The sequence below is a fragment of the Necator americanus genome, chromosome V (genome assembly GCF_031761385.1).
Source record: "Necator americanus strain Aroian chromosome V, whole genome shotgun sequence".
In the NCBI taxonomy this organism is placed as follows: Eukaryota; Metazoa; Nematoda; class Chromadorea; order Rhabditida; family Ancylostomatidae; genus Necator; species Necator americanus.
In genome coordinates this window covers 3,146,158-3,163,914 of record NC_087375.1, presented here as the reverse complement: position 1 = coordinate 3,163,914, position 17,757 = coordinate 3,146,158, and the positions used below count along the sequence as shown (strand labels likewise).

Sequence of the window (17,757 nt, the reverse complement as noted above, 5' to 3'; positions counted from 1 at the left end):
TGCTGAAGAAAAAGAGCACAGTTACCGTGTGTAACAATATATTAGCGGATGTGCTAACATATACTCCCTAGATTTTTATATCTATTTTGGATGTGAACTTATTTGAATGTATACAGTATCTCTATAGGGTGAAGAGGAAGTAAATAACGTAAATCGCCAGCAAATAGATCAATTATGAGAAGAGATCAATATGCACATTTATCATTCGTCACACATTTTGTTTATCTTCGTAGCATTTTCTGAATTCATCTACAACTCTTCAAAATCCGGAATGATATATTGATGTACCAATACGTTCAATAGTTTTGTCGTACTAGAAAATACTCGAGCATGTGAACCGATTTTTAGTTATGCGATGTCTTCACTTACACTGGATGCCAAGGAAACGGAAACAACTATGCCAGCCGTGAAGAATGTTTAGCAATCTGTCATAAGGAAGGTTAGCGCTTTTATATTCTCTTCAATTGTATTTTTAATAATGAGAATGTTGGTGAATGAACAAATGGAGGAAAAAGAGTAAGTGGCTCTATTTTCTCGGATTACTGAAAAATGACTTCTTCTGAATTCAAAAATCACCACTAATAGTACCGATTGTGATCCATCTACGATCACTATTTTTTATTTATGTCTTTATTTGGAAGGTTAAAGGTAACTTATCACGAAATTGATGTTGTACGGAAACTTCAGGGCAAACGTAGAGTATGAATTGTAGATCACGGGAACGAACATTGCTCTGCTCATCTGCGTCTACGAGCGAACGGTAGAAGATTATTGAGGTCCCTTTGCCAGCCTATCCAAGTAAAACCAATGAATAGTTATAAGGAACTCAAGTAGTTCTCCCGCCGTTTTTTAAGGGCTAACAAGGAAGAGGCATTGAGCGAGACCACTCTCCTTTCCGTGATCTACAATCCGAATTCTAGGTGTTTACGTATCACGTCGATTTCGTGATACGCTACCTTTAAGATTTTATGTGATCTGTTTCATCTTTCTCCAGCATTTATTAACAATTACTGCTTGTTTGGTTTCAAAATTCAGCGGTTTCAGCTGCTCCTGTTGTCGAAAGTGACTTCTCTAACGTCTGCAAGCACGACGTAGATGCAGGAGAATGCAATGGAGTCTTCCAGGTTTTATTTCTTTTCTTCAGATTTAGTTAACTTTATCAAAATAGCGAATAGAATTCAGCGATTCGCTTTCGACACTGAGTCTGGCGAGTGCCGTCCTTTCACATACGGAGGTTGTGGCGGCAATGGGAATAACTTTGCCACCTTGGCCGAATGTCGGATCAAGTGCCAAAAAGGTAAACCAGAGTTTAAACATTAAGTTCCATCTTTCCTGACCAGCTCTTTTAGTTGCACTTTCACCCGGCAATCTATGTGAGCACGATATTGAAGTTGGTGAATGTAGTGGAGTGTTTGTGAGATTCGGTTACGATCATTCCTCCAATGACTGCAGGCAGTTCACCTACGGAGGATGTGGAGGTTAGCTACACAAAAATGAGAACAGTTTTCTGGACTTGAAATCTAAGAGAATGTTCCTAATGATTTTCTATGTATTTAAGGAAACGGTAACAACTTTGCAACAATCCAAGAATGTCGAAATGTTTGTGTGAAGAAGGTCTGTAATCCAAATCCACAATGTGATTTGGCTCGTTGCCAGATAGTCAATGATCGTAACGGTTGCCCATTCTGTAGCTGTCCACCGATCGATCAACCAGCTCCGCCAGGTTCGGTTTTTCCCCAACTTTAAATTGGAAGATAAATAGATTCATTTCTCAGTTTACCTCACCTTTTTAAACTGAGACACAAAAATGTTTTTATACATTTTAACACTTATCATATGGACACAGAAAAGTGAATAAGACATGAATTGTTCAAGATTTCAGAAATTTTGAATTCCATTTTGTTTTATAGGAATATTTACGTATTCACTTGTTCAGTTTGAAGTGAGTTGAATAATTATTGTTGAAAAGCATCTCAAAATATAGAATGTCATCTGTCAAGTTATAAACCAATCGACCGATCGGAAAGGTTTGATCTGTTTGATCTCTGCGAGAATTTTCTTGCTGAAAGGCTTAGATATTTGTAAATATAACTAACTTCCTTTTCTTTGATTATTTAAGTGCTACAGTGAATCTGAAAGGAAGGAAAATAGTCCTTTTCTAGGATCCGATGCTCCTCAGTGCCCAGAAGTTGACGTTGATAAGTGCAAGGATCCATGTCTTGTGATCAACAATCGTAAAGGATGCAAGGTTGCCTAGAACTAAACTATAATATGCAATACAGCATATATTTCATTTTTTGTAGGACTGCGTTTGTCCAAGTCTGCCGACTTCGGGACGAGTTCTACCTCCAGGACAAGAGACAGCGCGGCAAACGGTTACACCACCGCAATCAACGCAGACATCACAGTTAAGCAGTGGTTCACCGCGTCCGCCTGCTACGCCTACTAATGTGGGTCCTCCAGCAGGTCCCACCACTACACGTGTTGCTCCACCGGGCACAGGAAGCAATCGTGTTCTCAACAGACAAGGTGTGTGACGTTAAGAATTTCTCACCGAAAAATATTTCGGCAAAAATTGTGCAAAAGGTTTAGTTAACCGGGTTTCGCATTGTTGATTTTCTTCTAGAAGCCGTGCTAACTGTTCTTTCTTCGCAAACAAAACAGATTGAAATTGATTCGAAGCAGCTCTTGCCTCCTCCACTCTCAGCTCAACTACAAGAGAAATGCATGCAACCTGTGGTTAGTTTTTTTATTCTCGAATACGTCAGGATGCGTGATCTATAGTGATCTGCATTCTCTAGTTGTTACAGTAGATATTTTTCAATACACTTTTTTCTCCTGAAAACTTGCATATGAGATTTTAGTAGCAAGGAAAAAAGGTACATGCATTTTACTTTTCTCTATTGTTATTGAGTAAAACGATTGTCTTTCTCTCAAACTTTTAAAGCGCGTTTGTTCCAAGATCTGTAATTTCCCTACAGTCAATCGATGCCAAATTATTGTTTGATATAATTACAATATAGTTTATGAATATAATTTATTTAAAATGCAAAATGTATAATGCTTCAATTATTTATTAGTTTGTAGTTACTGGTTAGTGTATTATATAATTTATTTGAATTTATAATTGTAACATACTTTAAAGTGCTGGGCAGTTTCCTTTGTCATTTTCAAGAGAAAATGCCATGAAAGTCCTCCTCGGTTTATTTTGTCTGGATGAAGTAGATAAAGCATAAAAGTGAAAGAAACCTCTATGTGGATATTTTAGGAACCCGGACCGTGCAAACACTTTGTGGATCGTTGGTTTTTCAAGGCCGAAGACGGCACTTGTCACCCGTTCAAGTACGGTGGATGTGCCGGGAATCGCAACCACTTTTTCACTCAGAACGAATGCGAAATACATTGCGCTCGTTTCTTACGTGAGTTGTATTTCTCAGTACAAAGAACGTCAGTTACAGACGGTGCCTCTGCTCAATTTTCATATCTTTAACACTTGAGCATAGGTTCGATTATATAAAAACAAAAGTTCGAAATAATGAAGGTTATGTAGAGTTAGAATGAGTAGTTTTAAAAAAAGTAAGCAGTTACAAATAGTTAAAAGTTTTGGGATATTCGAAGCTTAAAATAATGTGTTTTACAAGGACGCAAGGTTGCCTAAAACTAAAACTATAATCTGACGTACAGCGTATATTTCAGTTTCGTGTCTTTCGTCTTCAATCGTTTCTTAAGAATATCTTAGGCAACAGGCGAATAGTTGTTGGCTATTTCTTCCCGTGTCTTGTCGAGATCATTCCTCAGTAAGTCCGAAGTGAGATGGTCATAATATTAAGTCAAATTTAAGACAATATTTTAAACCCCAATAACTTTTTTTTTTATTAAAGGCATCACCCCATGAATCTGAGGTGATAAGGATTTCAGGTGGAGTATTCGTATGCGGGATCATAGATTATGGAGAGAAGGGTGATTCCGTCCATTTCTTCCTGATTGCCGTAAAAAACGGCCCAGAAGATGTGGATTGTGCACACGGCTGGCGCGCTCCAGTCGAACTGGTTGTAGAAAATAGCACGCCGGATCGCTCGAAGCCGTATCGTCAGTGCCGTTTTTTACGGCAATTAGGAAGAAATGGACGGAATCACCCCCTCTTTATAATCTAATATACAGTATAAGAATACTCCACCTGAAATCCGTACCACCTCAAATTCTTTAAACAAAGTGAGGGTTGTTTCTCAAGATGTGGTCAAAAATGTTAGCTAGTAGTAGATCTTTCGCTCTTAATTTTGAACCTTTGTTAAATGTATGTTATGTTGTAATTTGCTAGGCACCGTTTGTATCTAGAGTGGGTTTTGTGAATGGTTTTTGGAAGTTTTCATAATCCTATGTGACTGTCTTATTCTCACAAACGGAATGCAATATCACTCACACACCAGCACCTCACGAATCGTTACTTACCATCGTTTGATCGAGTTCGGTCGCCAGCACTTTTCTAAGTTTCTTTTCTATCCAGCACTTTTCAACACGTCATTGTTTGCTTTCATCTGCTTGCTGCTTTTTGCACGATATTTTCATGTTTCTGCTATTCACGTTAGACTATTTTAGATCAAATGACTGTACCTAGTCATCCTTTGCATGTGCATGAGACTGAGCTTGCCATCACGGATCCATTGCTGTCATCACGGCACATATTCGGGCCTCAGGTGGATTCGGAACCCCACCACAATCCACCTGATCTTCAGAGAGAACCGAAGCAGTTTATTAAGGATTCACCACTTCAAGGTGTAACAGCACCGCCACCGCCACTTCAATCCAACAATAGGAACCTTGGAAGAAGTGAATCTTCTCCGACAAATAGCCGATCTCAGCCGCTTCCTGCGCTAACAACCGACAAATTACCGTTTGATCTTCCTCATAGTGTACGAGCACATGCAGCTTCTGGAGTTAATTTCGAGAAGAAGTCTAAAATAGCCTCAACTACATACTATCCGGAAACGTATGAGGTCTGGGGAATTGATTTGAATCGCCATCAAGGGTCAGTCGTTGAGTCGAAGCAGCGGAAACAAACTCCAGAATCACAACCATCTTCCACTAACTCTAGGGCATTTTCTGCTCAAAACGTTCAAATCGCTACGGATAGGAAAAATCTTGTGCTTGATGTTGTTCAACCGCCGGTTTACACTGATAAACAGCAGTCAGAGGCCACTAATCTGCAATCAACTCTTACAGTACCCAAGAGGCCTTATTATCATCGTAAGCCAACAACGGAGATGAGCGATGCCCAAAAAACCAACTTGGCCTCATCTCAACCTCGATCTTCACCGGAATCTGGTACTTCAGGAGCTACTCAACGCATAGTTTTCCAGCCTGATTCGAGGCGCCCGGAATTCCCGCTGAAAATTACCGAGCCGACACCCACAAATAATTTGGGGATGGTGCATTCCCAAAATTCAGAAGGTTCAGTTAGATCAGGAACTGCTCAGGGTGCAAATATGCACCACAGATTCCACGCTTCTCCATATTCGAAATCCGAGAATACTTTGAGAATTAGTGGAGCGACTACGGATTCAACCACAGTACAGCCTCGCCATCATACCGAGTCTATTAGATCCAGTTCTGCTCCTCACATAGCATTCAGAGGAAAATCCCAGCTTTCTACTGGATCAGGGCTTGAGGAAGTCCCTTTGAAAACTCTTAAAGCTTTACCTGCTGATGCTCATCTTCTTCCAGAAAATGTTCAAGAACCCCGTAACCACATACTGCAGGAGGAACTGAGAGCAAATGCTGAGGATCTCAATCCGAGAACTGTTGAGAAATTAGCTAAAACAGCTCCACGTCAATTTTCTACAGCAACTCATCCACGATCCTACACTATGAACTCCATAAACGCGTACAATCCACAGCAGAACAACAATTTGGCTGGTCTATCGCCACCAGTTGATCCCACTTATTTTACATACAACTCACAAAACTTAGGATCGAATCATAATCGTCAATTAGCAGTAAACACTGTGCCATTTGACAAGCAATTACCTCTCGAAGGAAGTAAGTGGATTCAGCAAAACAACATGCCACAGGCTCGAGCAATGGCTCCACAGATGTTCTCCTTCTTGGTTCCAGACCAGTCAAGGTTCCAGCAGAATCCATCCATGCTGAAACAAGAGGTGTTCTTAGAACAACACCAACAACCGAGCAGCGCATTGCGAGCTTCTGTGGTAAATCCAGTGCAGCTACGATCTGAAGCAAAAGAGAACGTACACACACAGTCGTCATCTGGTCAGGAAAATAAGTATTCTTCAGAGATACCTGGTCAATGGTCCGGAGTAGGAGTAAACCGCGCTTCTGTTGTTCCGCCACAATTTGGACGACAAGGTGGTGACGTTCGGACTACATCAACATCACAAAACTCACTTGCAACTGCTCAGCGGCCTGATCAAGTTAGACGCGTTGACCCATCGTTTAACAAAGATCTACAAGCAACTAGATCAGCTGTTCATCAGGATAATCCACGATTCCCTACTTCACATTTTGAGAAAACGATGGTTTCTCAGACGGAAGGCATCTCTTCACTACCTCGAAATAGCGCTACTCAAATTGTCCATGATCGAAGAGGAACTGCTTCAAATCAACAAACGCAGTCTTCCTCAGTGCAACAAAATGCCGCGAAACAGACAGGCTTTGTTCGTGGCGAGAACACTTCCAACATTCAGGATCAGCAGCGCGTGAAACACCTCCAACAGCCACCCACACATGTCCAAGACGAGGCAACAAGACAGAGTCATGCTTTGCGGGCTAGTGCTGTATCATCAGAGCACCCAAGTCTACAATATTCCTCTACTGTGAAGTACACGCAATCAGAAAAACACGTACCTCATGCTAAGGAAGAATCTCATTCCACTCCACGTACTGAATTCCCAAAGAGGTACATTGAAAATAACCAAATGGTTGTGACCCTAACAGGAAAAACACTGTCACGTGTTGAAGAGGAGATCGCGAAAACACGGGCTGAATGGATCGATTCTGATGTCCCGAAGAAAGAAGTTGCGACCACTCGTACTCGGGAAGTGATTGTACCGGTTCTGATAGAGGAGAACGAGGAGATCGGCGCTGGTTTAGATCGCAGCAAATTCATTTTCTACAATGGCGATTATTATGCGCCAACTATTCCAGGAGTACGTGTACCCAGACCAGATCTTGCTTCGTCAACTCATAAACTTCCTGTAGATAACGGCCCTACTGAGGAGATGTTCCGCGAATTCCAGCAACGCTCGAGGGAATTCCAAAATGCAGTTCCGTTTGTGAATGCGGCGAGATCGGCAATTGAAGCACGCAGAAAAGAAACAGACACCGCACCTGTAGATATCATGGACAAAACTGTTTACTTGAAGCAAGAAGCATCCATAGTTAATGCTCCACCAGTGCGGGTTCCCGACAAGAAACCACGTAAGCTTCAAGAACTATCAGAACATTTCACTTACAATGATAACGATAACGATTATCCTGTTTTTCTACGTGCACCACCACCTAATAGCACTGGCACTCCACGCTCACAACAAACGCCTAAGCACACTAGCTTCATTCAGCACTTAATGTATGACAATTTCCTCTACCATATGCAAGTTGCTAATAACACTTTCACTGACTCAAACACTAACGATCGTAGGCAAGACGATCATAGTCCTAATTTTTCCGATCGATCGATTAATATTAAGCCTATTGGCACCATTACAGGTGTAGTTTCCGATGATGGTGAAGAAGACGAAGAAGTTGGAGTAGTTGAAGAAGTACCTCGTCGTGCTGCAGGTGTCACTCAAGTTCGACCAAAGGAACCTATCAAAGTCGACTCTCAATCACCAACACCATTTCTTCGGGAAATATCTTCTCACAGTCATTCAGCCCATGGTAAGAAAATCGCAAGCGTACCTGTCATACCAGTCGAAGGCATGTTGAGCACTGCAAGCACGGAGGTCACTCAAGAGGAAGCGCATGAGCAAAATGCTATGGGGAAAACAATTCGCCCGCAGACAATTACTGGTCAGCGCGTCAGCAGAACCACTCAGCGTAGCACCCAGGGGAGCACAGAAGCACGTTCTGCCACCACCACCACCACTTTTACACCCACCACCAAAACAACCACAACCACTAGCACATCCACCACCATCACTGAAGATGCAACCACTAGTACTAGCACAGATGAGTCAACAATAGCGAGCTTAGATGGGTCGTTGAACACTTCGTCGAACACTAAAGAAACGTCCCATAGTATTGCTGAAAGCCACACTTCCGAGACTCCTTCAACACGGATGTTTAAGAATCGAGAACCCAGCTCTAATACATCCATACAATTCACCCCTTTCGCTGAACAGGAAGAAGTCACTGCTCCTGTTTCCGCAGACGATTCTTCCGACGATGAAGAGATGTCGATTGACGAAGAAAGTGAGGCACACTCCACCGATTCACCGTCTTCCACTCTCTCTAGCTTCTCCGTTTCGTCTGATGTAACAGATGATCTACCGACCGCCAGTACAACACCGATGGACTCGTTAGAAAATGCTGTCCATAGCATAAGTGATTCCACCACTGCACCTTCAGTGTCGGGCATATCGTCTTTTACTAGGGTTCCCGACATCACTGAAACACCTGGATCTGTCGACCTCTCTACCATTCTTTCCACGCCTGCACAATCTTCTGTAAGTTCGAGCGCCAGTAATGAGATAAGCACAAGTGTTGAGGAGATTCCACTCACTGCGAGCACAAATCCATTCACCGAGGTGGTGACTACAGAAACCGAAGTGACCAGAACCTTCCCAACAACAACCACTGTCACCGCCGAAGTTACGACGACTGTTACAGCTAAGCCTGGATTAAAGAAACCAAACAATATTCTCGTGGATCCTTTAGAAATCAGCTTCAGCAATGATGGACATCCAAAAGAAGAGCTCAGAAGAACTTCAGAAGTCAGCTTCAGCAATGATGGACATCCGAAAGAAGAGCTCAGAAGAACTTCAGAAATCAGTTTCGGCAATGAAGGACATCCGAAAGAAGAGCTCAGAAGAACTTCAGAAATCAGTTTCGGCAATGAAGGACATCCGAAAGAAGAGCTCAGAAGAACTTCAGAAATCAGTTTCGGCAATGAAGGACATCCGAAAGAAGAGCTCAGAAAAACTTCAGAAATCAGTTTCAGCAATGATAGATATCTAAAAGAAGAGCCCAAAAAAACAGAAATTGTAGATCCGTCTAGCCCGTTATCAGCACCACCACAAACTGAACGTCGACCCTTACCTAAACCCACGACGAACACGGTCATTGACTCACGCACTCAAACTTTGAGGAAAATTGAAATCCTACCAAAAGCGATAAGCCACACTGTTGTACCCACCACTGTCAAAGTCACTGTCGAATCCACAACATTCGTGTCCGCACCGGTGAGCACTAGTGCACTTAATGAAAAGAACGTCAAAAATTTAGAAGAAATTGAAAATTCTGCTTCGTCTTGGGATGAAAGTGCCTCTGAAGAAATACATGGATATCCTGTGGGACGAGAACCTGTTCCGTCGTCTCCGACTGGAATTGGTCGAAACATGGCAAATCTTAACATTGATGGTCTAGGTGAGTACGCGCTTTTGATTTTATCAAACTCAGAAATATCAAATTGCGGAAAAAATTCTCTTGTGAAAAAAAACATCAAGTTACTTTATTTACTCTTCACAAAGTTTATATGTAGTGCGTGAAAACACACTTAAACATCGCCCAATACAGCTCTGTTTATTGCTACGCCTAAAACAAAAAGAGAACAAAATAATTAACTGTGTAGCAAATTGTTTGCCTCTTCGCGCCTTTACGCCTTATTTCATAGATTTCATAGTTCGAGTCAACCGTTTTATCCGGTTGACTCGAACGAATCCACTTGTTTTGCCCTCGACTACGTTAGAACCCTTCATTGCGGGGTCTAAGGTGGCGTAGCTATCCATCCGGGCAGTTAAATTCGCTCCACGAGCGCTTACCTCCTTCAACAACAGGGCGCGAGAGACCTTGTTGTTCATCTTTCCTGTTATTGAATAGGATGGATTTTGGGAGGTCCTCCTTTAGTTTTTTTTTATCCTTTTTCTCGAAAGTGGGAAAAATGATATGCAAAATCCAATATACTGCAACTTTACAAATTAACTGAGAGTAAAGCAACAAGAAAGTGTAAAGAAAAATCAAATCAAGGATTTTTTCGAATAAAATCAAGTAATATTCAATTATTACAGAAGAGCCTACTACGGTTATTCCGCAAACAGCAAAACCTACAACAACGGCAACAACAACAACCGTTTCCACAACACAATCAACAACAACAACAACAACAACTGCTACTACTACTAGACCGATTCGCTTAAGTACAACTACAGAAGCTAGTACTGTAGCGATCGAGACGACTACTGAAAAGAGACGGGATGAAACGACTGCTCAGTCGTACAACACCGTTCCAGCGCAGCACAACACTGTTCCAACAATCACTACAACAGAAACCGCCACAACAAGTACACCTCTTGTCATCACTGCCAGAGTAACAGCGCCTCCAATGACTACTAGAGTATCAGCCCTTGAGAGGATCACTTCTAACTCCCAAGTAGTGTGCACTCTGCCACCTGATGCTGGAACATGTTTTGAGTATGTACCTAGATGGTGAGTGATTTCACATTATAATTCCTCTACGTTATTTTTCGTTTTCTGTTGCGGAAAGAGGGCGGTATAATATCTGGGAAATTTGAGGTTTTTCAACGCTCATTCTGGTCAATGTGAACAATTCTCGTACGGATCATGCGGCGGCAACGAGAACAATTTTATGGATCGTGCTTCTTGTGAGCTTAAGTGCTTGCAAGGTAAGCAATGTTTTGATATTGCTTTAGTTTTATTTTAAAAAAAAGGATTCCGATTTGCTAAACAATTATTCAGACCATAAAACTGTCATAGATCAGGAAAGGAAGGCAAAAAAAAACTTGTGACAAAATTTTGCGGTAAATACTCGGAGTCTCGATAAGAAATTACAAAATATTAGGATAATATGATGATCGGAAATAATATAAATGACATAATCAGCTCTCCCTCTGCAGAATTTGAAAAATAAATTAATTATGCCTCTGTTGGAGTCCGATATGCTTCTCTGCCTCGAAGTCTTCCATTTTGTTCACCTATTTTAACGAACTCGCAACTTTCTTCATGGAAATGTCCTACTCAGGATTTTCTGCTATAAAACATAAGTGGATAAAAAAATATCGTGAAAACAAAGAAATAAATAAAAGTTGATGAATTAATAGTATAAATAAGAAATCTCATCTTTATTTTCAGCCAATAATGCTATTCTGTCCCACGTTCCCGATCGATGCGCCTATGAAAAGAACTCAGGATTTGGTGACGGTTACAACGTGAAATGGTACGTGTTTCATCTTGGTAGCTTTTTTTTTGCGGGAAATAGCGAAAGAATAAAATTCCTATGAAGAAGTGAGAACTACGTTTTTTTTTTCATTCAGGTACTTCAATATGCGCAACCTCCGCTGCGAGCAGTTCGTCTATGAAGGAAAGGGCGGCAACGAGAATCAGTTCGAAACGCTTAGCGATTGCGAACGGATTTGCTCACGTAAACATTTTTGACGTTTATTTTTTCTTAAATCTCATTGATTCTAACTGATAAAATCACGTCAGTTCTAGTGCACTACAGTAACCTGGAAATTTAGCTCAACCGCCATCCTTCGCTTCTGTCATCAAAACGACATTTGAACCGACGCGGCCACCAGCGCCTATTACAGCTGCTCCTAAAGTTCTCCATCCTATAGAGGAGGTAGGTGATGAAACATCACAAACAATCGACGAAGAAGACCTGGACTACGACAAGGAGGTTGGTATAGAAATAAAAATTTAAGACAATATAAATTTAAGAGTTTAAAATGAATTGCAGCTGTTTGATTCTTTGTCATCCTCTACATCCCCCGCTGTGATCAGTCCAGGAGTTAGCAACTCAATAGATAACCGAGTTGGAGTGATTCCACGAACTGCTCCGCTTCCACCCATCCCAGAAGGTACTCAACGACCCGGCACAGAACCACATCCACCAGCAGTACAGGCTGCCAAGACAGTTATTCACGATGAACAACCAGTGGAACTGTAAGACTATCAAATGATAATGATTTTTTTTATTCGTTTTAATTGAAAAAAAAGCTTGAAGAGACGTCCACAACGTTTCGTTTTAGTCCCACCATCAACGTTATTAGTGATGAGAAGAAAAAGGAAGTATACAAGGCGGATCCACTTCCCAGCAAACCAGACACATCTACTAATGAGGCTCTGCCTATCGTTGGCGCCAGCCCTCCAATGTCTGTCAACTATCAAACTGGCGAGGTTAGGTTCCATTTTTCTTTTATCTGGCTTGGTTTTTTTGCATTTGCGGACTTTTTTAAAACTTTTTCTTTGTCTGGAAAAACTAGTTGAGGTCCTACTAAGCTGCTTACTGTGCTGTCACCGGAGTAACACCACATAACTTTGAAAAAAAGTGGCAGAACAGCAAAAATAGCAAATAAAGATCCTTTTCTTTCCACAACTTTCAACTGTGTTTTGATAGGCACAGACCTAAATTTTGAGATATCGTGATTTTTTTTAACGTAAATTTAGGAACACAATGACTATATTTTCATCGAATAAGAGTTTTTCAACTACACATCGTTTAGGTAAAGAATAAAGCGAGCGGAATACGAACGTTCCATGAAAGCACTGGAGTTCTTACCGTTGAGGACTTGGGTGAGTAAATACGAGTTGTTTTTATATCGATGAACTAAAAGCAAGATGGGATTTCAATTGAAATTTTGTGGATCAGATCGCTCATATAAGACTCTGAAGAAAGCGGTTGGCCGAAATCCTCAGCAAATAAAATCAGTAAACAATCTTGTGTACAATACATAATAGAAACGAGCTCTTTACTCAGATCTGACCGAGGGAGATCCATCGAAAAGGCGCGATTCTTTGTCTTGTCCCAATGGCTTGCAAGAAATTAGATACGCTGATGGACGGCCGGTGATGTGTCTTCCAGGAAAAAATCAGGTTAGCATTTCCAGAATTTTGGAAGTGTTTGCGAGTTCCGTATTTTTTTTCTTGCATGCATACATGAACGAGATGATAAATGAGAAAGTTATAGAATTGAAAAATTTCAGTGCCCAGAAAATGCTGTATGCTATTTCAACGGTGTAGACTTCTTCTGTTGCCCGAATGAAGAGGACCCATATGACAAACATATTTTTGGAGGTAACTTGGGAATTTTTCATATGTGGATATTCGGGGTTCCATAATTTCGGCTGTTCTTAGGCTATGATGGTGAAGAAACAAAGCATGGCTACAAAGTGTTTGGACCTTTGAACATCCGTCGTCTAATGGATGACGTCGTCCCAAGCCGGACTCGAAGACAATCTATTTCGGACAGGCGGAAGAGGCAGACTTCAGCAGATAACGTCGTCAACACCTCGTTCAACATCGATTCTGTTATTGCTCCATTGAGATTTGACGGTAAGCTTGTCGAAAAGTAATATTTTCTTAATATTTTGAGATGATTAAATCCTTGAAAATCGCCTAGTTTTTAATTACTCTCTAATCATTTGGTTGCATAACTATGATGAAGACAGTTAAACTAGTTACAGTGTCCACTAGCGGTTTTTCTGCTAGAGGCTACATCTTTTACAGTATCACGAAGAACTGACTGTTGCGGAAAGAGTAGCATCCTATTAGTTTTTTCAAAGCTATAATGGTTTTTTCCCAAAAGATTTAAAGTGGATCGTTGTTTTGGACCCATGTGCTGGACCCCAATCCTGTTAAAAGATAAGATTGGGGCAAATTTGCTTCCATGGCACCACAGCCTTCTTAAGAGTCTATTTTTGATAGACTTTTGCATTAATTTTGCCAAAGTCAAATATCACCAGGATGTAGTTTCTGGCCACCCTTAATTTGTCAAAGTAACATTCTTCTATTTCAGATGAAAAACCACGACAAGTCTCCCGAGCTCAACGAATGCGTACAAAACCAGTTCCACCCAATCATGGCAATCCAATATGTATCGAACCTCCTGTTACCGGTGATTGCGGGGCTGCACACTTAAGGTGAGTAGTTTTCTATTTAAAAAAATGTTAAAAAAAACTCTTAAAAAAACTTTAATACTCTAAAAACTGTAAATATAAAAAATAGGTATGAATTAGAGGCCATTGTAGGCATAAACACTATGAATCAAATTGAAAATTGGTAGTTTACTACGGCTGTCAGTTTACTACCGCTATTCAGATACTACTACGATCGCGATTCTGACTCCTGTCGGTTGTTCTACTACACCGGCTGCAAGGGCAACAATAATAACTTTGGTAGCATCGTTGACTGTCAAAGATTGTGCATTCTCGGAGGACAACGTGAGTGAATCACCTGGTATTGCTCTCGTTTCCTATTTCCGGAAACCGTTGGGCTCCGTAGCCGGCTCGTACCGTGGTTGTTTTAGGTCCTCGATCAGAGAGTGGTACATCACCGCTCCCCGCTCCTGCCCAACTACATCCTGGGCAGTGTCCAGGTAGTAAGGCACCACTTGGTGGTTCTGCTCCAGTACTTTGTGGTAATTCGAATGATTCTATCGGTTGCCCGGCTGGATTCACCTGCATCACTGGTCCACCGGATGTGTGTTGCCCGAACACGGAGCCAGCACAAAAAGGTATTTCTTATTATTACAAGGGGATTTCCGCGAAATATGCGATTTTTATCAATCATTAACCACATTACAGAGGAAAAGAAGCCAGTGAGATTTGCACCTGAGGTCCCCGGAGTGCCTAGAGGTATGGTACTTTTGCTCTAGTTCGCATGTTGCTGGTAATTCTGTAGAAAATCCTTATCAATGACCATTTTTGAGAATTAAATATTTCTGTATTTTTCCTAAAAATTACTACTTTAGCTCATAGTCGCAAGGCTCACCTAACCACACCAAAATTCATGTGTCCTGATGCTTCCGACCCTCTAATGGGATCAAACCATGAGCCAACTCCATGTGGGGCAGGTTTTGATGGGATGAAGCTATGCCCGCAGGGATTTTACTGCGCTATAGATGCCGAAAAACAATGTGAGTGTCGGTTTCTCGTCCCCTTTCACCTTATCATTTCATTTTTTTTTCAATTAGAAAGAAAAGCCGCTCGTCATTCACGAACAAATACAATCTGAATGTCCACCACGAGTGATATTTCAACGTTTTTTTTCTTTAAATCGGCGCATATATTCCGGATTTTTAGCACGAATGTGCTGTCCACTGTATGGCGCAGCTGAACGGATTCCTTCCGAGCAAGTTCTTGCTCCATACTTCGGACGTCGATCATCCAACCCTGGAGAAGTGCTTGAGCGCGGTTCGCTTCCTTCAGATCAAACTGAATTCGCAAGCAGATCTCAATCAGTTCAGAGCAGTAAGTTACTGAAACATTGTAAGTTGCCCTAGAACTTTGGCAATTCAGAATTATTTCAATTTTTCATCAAGTACATAATTATAGTGATCTAGCGGCTCATTAATGTGTTGTGAATTTCGCCAATGGCAACCTTCCTACCTTTTCGGTAGTGTTAAAGGCGAAAATCGTTTCAGACATTGAAGTGACTACAGCCAGCGTCGAAGAAGACATCGGGGATTTCGGTGATGAAAGTGAAGAGGAAGAAGAGGATAGTATGGCACATCTAATGCTGAAACCAGTAGAAACATCTCCAGCAAGCAATGGTAAGTTCTGATAAAGCTCCAAGCTGTAATAGTGCTGATGTCGCGTGTTTTTAAACGTAGATTATGTCATGGGGTCAATATCTGGGATTTTTTAGCCGACACAACTTCCATTCCAACAGCTCCAACTGCTGAAACTGTTACCGTGAATACTGTTGCTGTTCCTAATGAAGCAGAAAACTTGAAAACTGAAGAAAGTACCATAAGTAAGGAAGCTGTCGACGACGCATCAATTTGTCAGATCAAGCCATCAGAAGGTATTTTAATTTAAGTGTTTTGGAAGGCACTGCGTTATGTTTAAGTTAAGACCTTATTATTCACTAAACAGCTGGTTCGTGATTTAAGATTGCAGTTTTTTTTTTGTTTTTGTTTTTCATTTCCTTCAGTTCCTGTTGGGAATACGGTATCTGGTTTGGAGTACAACTCTTCACAATTCTATTTTCCCCATCCGTAAACTTTGTCCCGACTTGAACAACCGAAGCGTTCACTCCTAATCATAATTGTTCCCATTTTTTTTTCCTGAAAATTTGTTTATTCACTCAGATACAGTTCTTGGAACAAAAAGAAAAAAGATTCATTTTTGGATAAGATTGAAAAAGTAGATGTTTTCTTTGCATAGCTTGCATGAAATCTGTTTTAGTCCACATCCAATATGTTTTCAGGACGTGCTTGTCGCGATAATGAGAAACCTCCTCGAACAAATTTGCATTACTTCTACTCAGCAAAGGATAGACGATGCAAATTGTACTTCTATCGTGGTTGTGGTGGAAATGCGAATCGTTTTGAGAAGAAAGCAGATTGCGAAAAACTCTGCTTACATTAGGTTTTCTCTATCACCAAGCTCAGTAACAAATCTATACCATCATACTTTTCATCACTTCTCTCATTTCAAAAAAACTAAGAAAACTATCCTTATTTCCTATGAGTCGAAACGTGTAGATTTGTGCTTTCTCAGAATATCACTGTTACATTCCGTTGTTTGGTGTACTTATATGTGTATTAAACATTCATTGTTTGTTATCTCAATGGATCAACCGACGCAATCGTTTTCGTTTTCTAGCAATGACTAATTTTTATATGAATTCCTTTCTTCGTCGCGTTTGCTTCTATGTAGTGTCAGGTTTTGCCTTCGTGCAATTTATCTTGTGCCTTATTGAGATCTTTTTCTCATTGTTAATGAATCTTATTAAATATGTTGTTTTTTTTTTCGTCTTCTCAAGTCACTACACACATTTATAGCGAACGAATATAAATATTCTTATAGATGTGTAAATAGAAATCAACAAAAACAACAGTAATAGGAACGGTCTGAACATGGAGTAGAGAAGAACATTGCTGTTACGCTTTCCAACAGTCTCTAAGTCCTCTCTCCTTGAAACCTCGGCGTGGTAAACTGGATTAATGTACTCTTGTTTTGCCAATGAGGTTTTGGTGAGATTTTATTTATGGCATAACGTTTCGACAACTTTAATACAAGCCTTTAATCCCTCCGGCGTCGATATATGGCCCCCAGACTTTCCTGGAAGAATAAAAACATCGACACATCGGCTAGTCCCCTCAGGTCATTGCATAGGCCAGTTACACGTTCGTAAACCTCAAAGGATTCCGACTTGAAGTGGTGGCGTGGTCCCAAGCGGATTGATTAACGCCAGACACTTTATCCTTCATACTTTTTATGCATATCCCATCAAACTCCTCCTCTCTACTTCCCAAGCTTCGATATCAATCAAAGCACACTGCACTCCAAAATGGGAAACAATTTGTTCAGTTTCATCGACGAGTGGTTCTAGTGACAGAAAATTGTGCGCGTGAGATGTGATGGCTCACGATAATATGGGATTTTATACTCAAGAAAGAAAACAGTGGTTCAGTGGTAGAATGTTTATCAAATAGATGGAAAAAGTCAAGAGCACAGACAAAAATGCCGGCCTGCTCCGGCTAGCACAAGAACCACACACCTTCCCAACGCCGCTTCGCCTCCTTGCCATATGGTCGGCAAGGAGGGGACAATATGGCGT

At 41.0% G+C, this 17,757-nt stretch overlaps 1 protein-coding gene across 2 annotated transcripts in view; it reads left to right on the top strand.

Annotated features, from left to right (window-relative positions):
- RB195_012790 (uncharacterized protein) overlaps nucleotides 1–16,562 on the top strand; it is a gene marked incomplete at both ends in the record, with an annotated part of 33,931 nt that extends 17,369 nt beyond the window's left edge. For both annotated transcript variants that reach the window (XM_064202330.1, XM_064202329.1), the window contains 30 exons: nucleotides 349–439; nucleotides 1,045–1,124; nucleotides 1,183–1,297; nucleotides 1,350–1,478; nucleotides 1,559–1,723; nucleotides 2,163–2,248; nucleotides 2,304–2,529; nucleotides 2,627–2,739; nucleotides 3,269–3,419; nucleotides 4,597–9,600; nucleotides 10,242–10,659; nucleotides 10,747–10,856; nucleotides 11,323–11,407; nucleotides 11,505–11,611; nucleotides 11,709–11,869; nucleotides 11,930–12,135; nucleotides 12,222–12,369; nucleotides 12,696–12,765; nucleotides 12,950–13,065; nucleotides 13,176–13,266; nucleotides 13,327–13,524; nucleotides 13,988–14,111; nucleotides 14,290–14,411; nucleotides 14,498–14,704; nucleotides 14,775–14,825; nucleotides 14,942–15,106; nucleotides 15,273–15,440; nucleotides 15,614–15,742; nucleotides 15,838–15,996; nucleotides 16,402–16,562. In XM_064202330.1, the coding sequence (XP_064058210.1) occupies nucleotides 349–439; nucleotides 1,045–1,124; nucleotides 1,183–1,297; nucleotides 1,350–1,478; nucleotides 1,559–1,723; nucleotides 2,163–2,248; nucleotides 2,304–2,529; nucleotides 2,627–2,739; nucleotides 3,269–3,419; nucleotides 4,597–9,600; nucleotides 10,242–10,659; nucleotides 10,747–10,856; nucleotides 11,323–11,407; nucleotides 11,505–11,611; nucleotides 11,709–11,869; nucleotides 11,930–12,135; nucleotides 12,222–12,369; nucleotides 12,696–12,765; nucleotides 12,950–13,065; nucleotides 13,176–13,266; nucleotides 13,327–13,524; nucleotides 13,988–14,111; nucleotides 14,290–14,411; nucleotides 14,498–14,704; nucleotides 14,775–14,825; nucleotides 14,942–15,106; nucleotides 15,273–15,440; nucleotides 15,614–15,742; nucleotides 15,838–15,996; nucleotides 16,402–16,562 (9,156 nt within the window). The remainder of the gene's footprint in view (nucleotides 1–348; nucleotides 440–1,044; nucleotides 1,125–1,182; nucleotides 1,298–1,349; nucleotides 1,479–1,558; nucleotides 1,724–2,162; nucleotides 2,249–2,303; nucleotides 2,530–2,626; nucleotides 2,740–3,268; nucleotides 3,420–4,596; nucleotides 9,601–10,241; nucleotides 10,660–10,746; nucleotides 10,857–11,322; nucleotides 11,408–11,504; nucleotides 11,612–11,708; nucleotides 11,870–11,929; nucleotides 12,136–12,221; nucleotides 12,370–12,695; nucleotides 12,766–12,949; nucleotides 13,066–13,175; nucleotides 13,267–13,326; nucleotides 13,525–13,987; nucleotides 14,112–14,289; nucleotides 14,412–14,497; nucleotides 14,705–14,774; nucleotides 14,826–14,941; nucleotides 15,107–15,272; nucleotides 15,441–15,613; nucleotides 15,743–15,837; nucleotides 15,997–16,401) is intronic.
- Nucleotides 16,563–17,757: the final 1,195 nt, after the last annotated feature.